The sequence below is a fragment of the Rhipicephalus microplus genome, unplaced genomic scaffold (genome assembly GCF_043290135.1).
Source record: "Rhipicephalus microplus isolate Deutch F79 unplaced genomic scaffold, USDA_Rmic scaffold_12, whole genome shotgun sequence".
Taxonomy (NCBI): Eukaryota; Metazoa; Arthropoda; class Arachnida; order Ixodida; family Ixodidae; genus Rhipicephalus; species Rhipicephalus microplus.
Genome location: NW_027464585.1, coordinates 34,693,941 through 34,702,760, shown reverse-complemented (window position 1 = coordinate 34,702,760; position 8,820 = coordinate 34,693,941). Strand labels below are relative to the sequence as shown.

The following is an 8,820-nucleotide window of genomic DNA, read 5'->3' as shown; positions in this document are numbered from 1 at the left end:
CTCCTCGTCTTTCCCGCATGTCCTGCACTGCACAGTGCTGTCGGCCAACGACGGGTCGAAGTGACGGCGATACACCTGAGTACGGAGCGCTCCAGCACGGGCCTAAAACAGAAACGCACTGCCGACATTATTGTCGTATAATCGTTCGGCGGATATAGTGGTCTTGTGAGCTCTGTATAGGGCCAGGCTGGGTTTTTTCTCCGTAGCCGCCTGCTACATCGACGTCTCAGCTTCCTGCACTCTATTCCGTACTCCTACTGCCCATTTCCTCTCACTGTCCTCCTGGACAGGGTCAGTAAAAAGGGAGTACTTGCGGCACAGATTGTGGAGACGCCTGCGCCATGGTGTGTTCATGCCCTTGATAGCTGTGTATCTAAATACACGACGGGCCCACCGCTGGTCGTTCGTGAGGCGAAGACGTCCTTCGTAGGCCGCCTTGCTCCTTGCCTCGCGTGCCTCGTAACTTGACCATCCTAGGTCGCCTTGTACAGCTTCGACAGCTACACGTCCATGACACGCCAGCGCCAGTCGCCCGACCTCACGCTGACCTCTTTCCAACCACTGGCGTGTTGCTACAGACAGGCAGATGACGGCGTTGGCGAAAGTCAGCACTGGCACATGTACTGCCTTTCACAGTTCGGGCACCAGTACAAACCGGTTGAACCCCCACAGACTCCGCCGTCTCAGCACGTTGGCGGCCCTCACAAAAGCCTGTCGAACGTGCTGCTCTTGCTTGTCATAGATATCTGCGGAGGCGCAAAGGTTGACACCGAGATACCGGTACTGGTTTGATACCGGAATGCTTCCTCCGTCGGGAAGCTGCACATCAATGGTCTCCACGCCTGAAAACTGCAATATGGCCGATTTTTTGGCATTGAAGCTAAGGCCCAGACTCTTCAGGTGGTCGGCCGCCAGTGTTACCAACCTCTGAAGGTCACTGCTGTGCTCAGCCAGTAGTGCGAGATCATCAGCGAACACCAAGCCGGGCAGGGTCCATGTCTGCGCCACCCCACCAATCATGAGTCGGAACGCGAAGCCAACTCCCGATTCCACGAGTGCCTGCTCGAGTCCCGCCACATATAGCATGTATAGCAGCGGAGACAAAGGGCAGCCCTGTCTGAGTCCTCTTGTCACCCTCACAGGCTGTGTTCTAGTGCCTCTGAAGCATGCTACCACCGAGCTATCTGCATAGAGCCGCCGGAGAAAGTCTGTCCACACGCTCGGCATTTGTCGTTGGTCTAACTGGTGGAAAAACTCCTCGTGTGGCACTCTATCATAAGCCTTGGCGACATCCAGAAAGCATCCAAGCAGACCTCTGGTTTCTCTCCGTGCCACCTCGATGGTTTGGGTGATGATGATGATGATGATGATTAAAGGCCTCCCCTTTAAATCGGGGTGACAGCATGCGCCATCTAGCCTACCTTAATAGTTCGAGTTTAAATTTTGTCCCTCAACTCGGATGTCTTTTTAATTTTGCCCAGCCGCTACTCTTGGCTGGGATGTTATTTTATCGACTTCTCTGCTTTTCCTCCACCAATACTCCAGCCGCTGCTTAGTAATACCTACTGCTGACCAGTTAATGCTTCCATCAATTGCGAAGCCCAGTGCCTCAGGAAGTGTGACTTTCCCCCATTTTTATCCGGCTGAATCTTTTGGCATTCCATGACTATGTGGTCGATTGTTTCTTTATTTATGCCACATCCAACACATGTCTCATCCTGTGACGAATATTTGCTCCTGTAAGTTAGAGTTCTCAAGCAGCCAGCCCGCGCCTCAAAGAGCAACGCACTACCTTTATTGTTGTCATAAAAGTTCTCTTTCCGGATCTCTTGTTTGCCTGCCTTGTAGATTCCCAGCGATCCCTTCTTTTCCATCCTCTCTTTCCACATGAGCGTCTCTGTTTCCCTCACTTGCTTTTTAACTGGCCCCCTTTGTTTATTTGCCGCGGTCAAGTTATATTTAGTCGCCAGCTTTCACGTCCTCTTCCGCCATTGGGTGTCCACACTTTTCAGGTACAGGTACCTGTGCACTCTGGCTGTCCAGTTCTTCTCATCTAAATGCCTAAGTCGCTCCTCAAACCGTATTTTACTTTGTGCTTCCCTCGCCTCAAATGAAGCCCAACCCATATCGCCTTGTACAGCCTCGTTTGTAGTCTTACTGTGAGCTCCCACAGCTATCCTGCCGACTGCCTTTTGGTTAACCTCCAGCCCCGACAGGATATCTGACTTTAAGCATAATACGGCATTAGAGAACGTGAGCGCCGGCACCATTACCCCTTTCCAGATGCTTCGTACTACCTCGTACTTATTGTATCCCCAAAGTGCTCTATGTTTCATTACTGCTGCATTTCGTCTCCCTTTCAGTTTGAGGTGTTCTTCATGAGCATTCAGGTAGCCTTTTCCTTCATTAAGCCAGATCCCCAAGTATTTGTACTTATTTACTAATGGTATATGGCTTCCTGTTGTATCCTTATTGGTGCTACATGAGCTTCCTCGTTGAATACCATGACTCCAGATTTCTGTGGGTTAAAATGTAGGCCTAGGTACGTTGCCTCATCACCACAAATGTGAGCCAGTTTTTGAAGATCTTCCGCATTATCCGCCAGCAGCACTATATCGTCTGCGTACATCAATCCCGGAATCCGTTGCTCCACTAACACTCCATTGTTTCGGTGTGACAAATCAAAGCCCAATTCACTCTCCTCTAGTCGTCTTTCCATTCCTCTAATGTACAGTGTGAACAGCAATGGCGAAAGAGGGCACCCTTGTTTTAAACCTCTTCGAATGTACACGGGCTCTGTGTATGTACGCCCTTCCCATGTAATGTGTGCCTTGTTATCCTCATATATTGCCCTTAGCAGCCCTACAAATTCAGACCCAATCCCCTCCTCTTCCAGTATATGCCACAGCAATCCCCTGTCCACGTTGTCATAGGCACCCTTTATGTCCAGAAACAGTAGCCAGCGAGCGTGAGCGCCAGCGAGCGCTCGCAGGCTACTGTTGTAGGGCATAAAGCGCCAGCGAGCGTGAGCGCCACCGTGCGGTTGCATCCAAGAAGCGCACGCGAGCCGCAGGGACCTAGTCACAGTTTCCCAATCCAGCCACTGTAGTACAGAGGCTAAAAGTTCCAGCCTCTCGTAGTATTACCACAAAACACCTTTACAGTTTCTAGAAATATACGTGGTATGTAGTAGGTGTTCTGGGATCTGGCAGCACTGGGTTCACTCAACGCCTTTCAATTCTTGATTCAGATGTGGAAGTAGCGCTGTGCGGACTGTTTTTGCAACGCTGGTTTTTGTGTTTCTCGTCGTGAAAAATCTCAGGCACGTCATCTTGTTCTGTGTGACGGCTTTGTGACAGTGGTAAGGGTGCCACGACCGCCTGAATAGACCGAGGAAGGGGCCGATTAGAAACTCGGTCCGTGCGAAAATGCCCCAGTCGTTGGATCAGTATCTATCTTCTCTGCTCGCAAAGGTAAGCCACTTCGTCCACCTGTATGACTGCCTTGCATAATAAGCTCCTGGGCGTGCTTTAACCTGTAAATATCTTACAGTAATGCAGCGCAACGAAACGTAGACAAACGCGTTATGTCATGACGATAAAATGTTTCATTGATTTGTAGGGTTTAATGTCCCAAAACCACCATATGATTATGAGAGACGCTGTAGTGAAGGGCTCCGGAAATTTCGACCACCTGGGGTTTTTTATTGTGCACCCAACTCTGAGTACACGGGCCTACAACATTTCCGCCTACATCGGAAATGCAGCCGCCACAGCCGCCACCGCTGTCTCACACATCTACATGTGAGTGGTTTAGGTCACATGTGAGTGACACTTGAATCTGTAGAGAAATCAGCAGTCATGGAGACACTGCGAAATCGGGGCGTCGCCGAAACATATATAACACCCTGGAAGAAATCTACAGAGTATCAACTGCCATCATAGTGCTCCATAAAGAAGGCGACAGAATACCAATAAAGAAGGGTGTAAGACAAGGGGATGCAATCTCCTATTGCTATTTACCGCATATTTAGAGAAGATTTTCAAAAGCCTAGAATGGGAATAGTTAGAGATAAGAGTTAATGGGGAGTGCATTGGTAACCTGCACATTACGGATGACATTGCATTGCTGAGTAATTAGGAGTGAATTGCAACCTATGATTACTGAATTAGACAAGGAGAGGAGGAAGGAAAGACTTCAGATTAATTTGCAGAAAATGAAAGTAATGTACAACAACCTCTGAAGAGAACACCACTCAAAATGGGTAGCAGTGCACTTGAAATTGTAAAAGAGTATGTCTACTTAGGACATGTACACACCGCAGAGCTGAACCACGAGGTTGAAGTAACTAGAAAAATAACGCTGGGGTGGAGTAAATTCGGTAAGCATTGTCAAGTCATGAATAGTAGATTACCACTATCAGGGGTGCAACAGCTGTGCCAATTTGATACAATTCCTATATTGTGCACCCAGCTGCACCAAAACCATGAAATTTCCTGGAATTGCATGCACCACGCTGCACCAAAATGCCTGAAAAACCTCAAAATTCTCTCATTTACCCTAATATGGGCGAGAAATAGAGGCCACTTTGGCGTCCTGTAGTTAGCGTCATCAATCAATCCAAGTGGGCAGACCCTAACCCTAAACTGCGGTGTACGATAGTTGCTCATTAGGCCAAGACACTCGCGAAACGTGATAGACCATATGAAGTAACAACGCCGTGCGCCCACGAGTCTGCTGCCCACAGCGGATATCTACTGGCGGGACGACGCAACTTAAGACAAAAAGCGTGGTTGTAACCAGCAACACCTCGCGAGAAATATGAATTTCCTAGTCAGCAAACACGGCCAAGCATGTTAGGAACCATTAGGAATTAAACCTTGAAGTCTACAGACTTGCAGTACATCATGGTTGTGCGCTTCCAGCTTTCGTTCATGCCATGACCACGTTAGTTGCAATGCCACATACGATTTATATGTGGTGCTGTTGCCAGGCCAACGGGCACGTGTCATTGTTGCATTATCTGATCAAATGCGCCTTGCAGCAAGCTGAAAAGTTGTGCTCTGAACCTAACCCCTTCATGAATAAAAATAGGAAGAGGCTAGTGGCAAGAAAATTTTTTTGTTTGTTCTAACCCGTGCAGAAACATCACTTAAGCCACCTTCGCAGCAGTACACGCGTGGCCTGCAAAGAAGCGTTTTAAGATTTGAATGGGGCTTATAGCAGTTGTCTCAAGACACAGCACAGTTTGTTGAGTTACTGATGCCTATATATGCTGCATTATTGTGAGTACTAATATGATTGCTGGCATTTAAAAAGTTAGCGACAGAATGATCTGGAGTACTGTATGACATTTCTGCAGCTGTAAAAATTCAAGCAGAACCTTGTGGCAGTTTTTTTTTCCAGTTTTACGAATCTCATGGCCACTATTTGGGAAACCCACATTTTAATCCTCAGGCTCTGTCAAACAAGTTGAGAGGCGTGGTGAATTCTAATATAGACCACACCATTGTTTGCTGAGTGGCGTGGTTAAATGAAATGCTGGTTTTGTTGAAATAGCTCATATTCACTCTGCATGATTTCGGAAATGTTGAATGACTTGTACATATATTGTTTTTTCTAAATCTAGTCATTCTTTCTCATGCTGCTGCAAAGTTGGTCGTTCGTAATAAGAAAATGAATGTTCTTCCCCTGTAACCTGCTCCAAACTAGGATTTTATTGCTTCAAAAGTAACATTTTGATGCTCCAAAAATTGCTCCAAATTCTATTTTTGTTGCACTCCTGCACTATCCCTCAAGAGGAAGGTATATAACAGCTGCATCTTGCCGGTACTTACATACAGAGCAGAAACTTGGAGGCTTACAAAGAGGGTTCAGCCTAAATTGAGGACGATGCAGCGAGCAATGAAAAGAAAAATTATGGGTGTTACATCAAGAGACAAAAAAGAGCAGTGTATATCGGGGAAAAAAAGGGTGTTAAGGACATCATAGTCAAAATCAAGAAAAAGAAATGAGCAGGGAATGTAGCACGAAGGCAAGATAACGGCTGCTCATTAATGATCACAGTTTACATTCCAAGGGAAGGCAAGCAGGTGAGGGGGAGACAGAAAGTTAGCTGGGCAGATGAGATTAGTAAGTTTGCATGTATGAAGTGGTAGGCCCAAGCACAGGATTGAGTTGACTGGCAGAACATGGGAGAGGCCTTTGCCTTGCATTAAGTGTAGTCAGGCTGATGATGATGTGATGGTCAGTGTCCTGGGTAACCTACGGTAACAGCAAACGATCGCACTGCTTCACCCACTCATCATCATCCACTTCGTGGATATACTGTGATTTTAGGTTTCTTAGTATGTTTTTGTTTGAATTTTTTGCCTTGCTCATCTTCAAATTGTTCATCACTTGTCACCTGATTTTACTGCAAAAGCTGCTATCAGATCACAAGGGCAGTTGTAGTGGGGTAGCTGTTCGCTGCTGCCAGTGTTCGTAACAGCTATCAGGTATAATTAGAAAAAAATAAAAACAAGAAAAATTTTTCAGAACCTTGGCCACTCTTAGTGCCTATCATCATCAATCAAGCATAAGAACCTCTAATAGTGGGTAAGGTTCCATGCCCTTAACCTCGCTTCTCAAGATGAAGCAATGGAATCAACCTGGTAACAGATACCACCACTAATGGCTGTTATTCTTCCATGCCACCTACCTAGCCATTGCGAAGCAGCTACTGTCTGCTCTCGATCGTGGCTCTGGTGACAGGGGTGCAGGTTGAGGCCCTAGTATATTACAGTGAAACCTGTATTCAGATTCTAAAAGGAGCCGTTTTAGGCACCATAGTTATACGTCATTGCCAGCGCTTGTGTCCCTAACCTCTATGCTGTCTTGGGAAATAAGAAGGAATGCATTGGAGAAATTAAGGAATTGATGAAATTTAAACCCGGGGCTTCTGCTTAGCAATCAAGTATTACCACAGAGCCACTCTGATTCTTGAAACCCCTTCATGAAAACGCCCTATACAGGGGTCATGTTGGGTAAGGAAACGTGTTCACATGTTTAAAATAGTGTCGTATAAGAGAAAAATAACAACTATGCATGATGCGAAGCAACTTTGCAATGAGTGGGTCATTGAATGCTTTCAGATGAAAGTTAAGCCATAATTCTTCATCAGCCACAACACAAGCAAAGTGCATTTAATGTTTTACATGTGTGCAGCCTTACCTATCTACCAACTAATGAATAATTGCGTAGTGGGTGCTTCCTGAAAGTGGTTTACAGCGTGTTGGGTGCCTTGCATGTGTAACCATATCAATTGCCCCTGTAGAGTCTATATAATATGCTCTTAAAGGGACGCAGGTCCAGCTTTGTCTCTGACTGTGCTGCATGTTCTGTGCTGGCTTGGTGATTTTTGTCATCTATGTATCTTTGTGCTCTGCACAACAAACTTAGATGGAAGTTAGCGCTTGTCTAAATGGAAGTTAGCGCTTCGTGTACCTTTTGTCCTGAGTTTCAACTCAGGACAAAACTCATCATTATTAGTCTGTTGCCAACTCATGACGAGATCACGTAATTTATTACACTTGAGAACAGAACAGACCAGCCTCTAAAGCTGTTGCTGTGTGGCCTAAAGTTCTAAAAATGTCAGCCTTCTGGCCAGTTCACATTTTTGTGTGTTGTTCTCTTACAGTACCATTATCCTGACCAGGCCAGGAAGGACATCACTAATGTACTCCAGCACTATCGGAACCTCTCGCCAACTACATCGCAGTTTGGTAAGCCTTACTTTTAAGACGAGCCAGTGAAATTTCGTTTTATCTGAACTGACTGCTGAAGCAACACTCGTTATCTTAGTGGCAGCCTTCATATAAATTAGCATATCTGAAACAATATGCCATTGGTTTTTATAAGCTTTTATGTTGCTACACATTAATCTTTTACGGGAAATGTTCTCAGCGTATACGCTTGAAATTTGTATGAGGAACAAGATCTTTTTGGAGGCCAAATGCAATTAGCCTTTACCAAGGCCTGTGGGAAATTTCGACCAATTACGAAAAAATTTCATCTCAGATGTATCAGACTACTAACAGCTTGCAAGTGACCATCATTGGAAGGCCTTGAGAGGAGGTGTTTTATTCGTATTCATTGGTTGCCCCGCCGCGGTGGTCTAGTGGCTAGCACCTTGGCTTCTGACCCGCAGGTCGCGGGATCGAATCCTGGCTGCGGCGGCTGCATATCCGATGGAGGCAGAAATGTTGTAGGCCTGGGTGCCCAGATTTGGGTGCCCGTTAAAGAACCCCAGGTGGTCGAAATTTCCGGAGCCCTCCACTACGGCGTCTCTCATAATCATATGGTGCTTTTGGGACGCTAAACCCCACATATCAATCAATCAATCGTTATTCATTGATTACCATATTTAGCCAGAAGGTGCTACAGATGAGTATTGATCAAAACAGATTTCATTTAGGCTGCAGTGGGATTGACAAAGACAGCAAAGAAAAAGACGGTGCTGATGATCAGCTGAAGCATATTTGATAAATAGCACATATACAATATGGACCAACATGAATTCAAGTGTAGAAATGGTACCGCAAAGACGGGAAGTAGATAAATCAGTAGATATTTATTTCGGACAATGAAAAATAACGTATGTACATTTGTCTTGTCAAGACAAGTGACAAAATGCCCCTTCCCCCCCTTCCCGAAGGGAATTGGAGGAAATTCGAATGCATTGCGTAGCGTCCGTAAGGGAGTTTCGCATGTGAGAATTGATAGAATATTGTTTTTTTTTTTGTTACACCGTGCAGCCACATCTGGCGTTTTTCTGCCGTA

At 45.9% G+C, this 8,820-nt stretch overlaps 2 protein-coding genes across 3 annotated transcripts in view; one reads left to right on the top strand and one right to left on the bottom strand.

The window, feature by feature from the left end:
- Window positions 1-630: 630 nt before the first annotated feature.
- Window positions 631-1,086, bottom strand: LOC142783778 (uncharacterized). Its single transcript, XM_075882347.1, has one exon. The coding sequence runs from the start codon at window positions 1,084-1,086 to the stop codon at window positions 631-633; it is 456 nt and encodes a 151-aa protein (XP_075738462.1).
- A 1,982-nt stretch (window positions 1,087-3,068) lies between these two features.
- TSG101 (tumor susceptibility gene 101) overlaps window positions 3,069-8,820 on the top strand; it is a 282,331-nt gene continuing 276,579 nt past the window's right edge. Inside the window, exons 1-2 of one of the 2 annotated variants that reach the window (XM_075882468.1) lie at window positions 3,069-3,473; window positions 7,679-7,763. In XM_075882468.1, the coding sequence (XP_075738583.1) occupies window positions 3,429-3,473; window positions 7,679-7,763 (130 nt within the window). In that variant the 5' untranslated portion in view covers window positions 3,069-3,428. The remainder of the gene's footprint in view (window positions 3,474-7,678; window positions 7,764-8,820) is intronic. The other variant, XM_037418098.2, reaches the window with a different exon arrangement.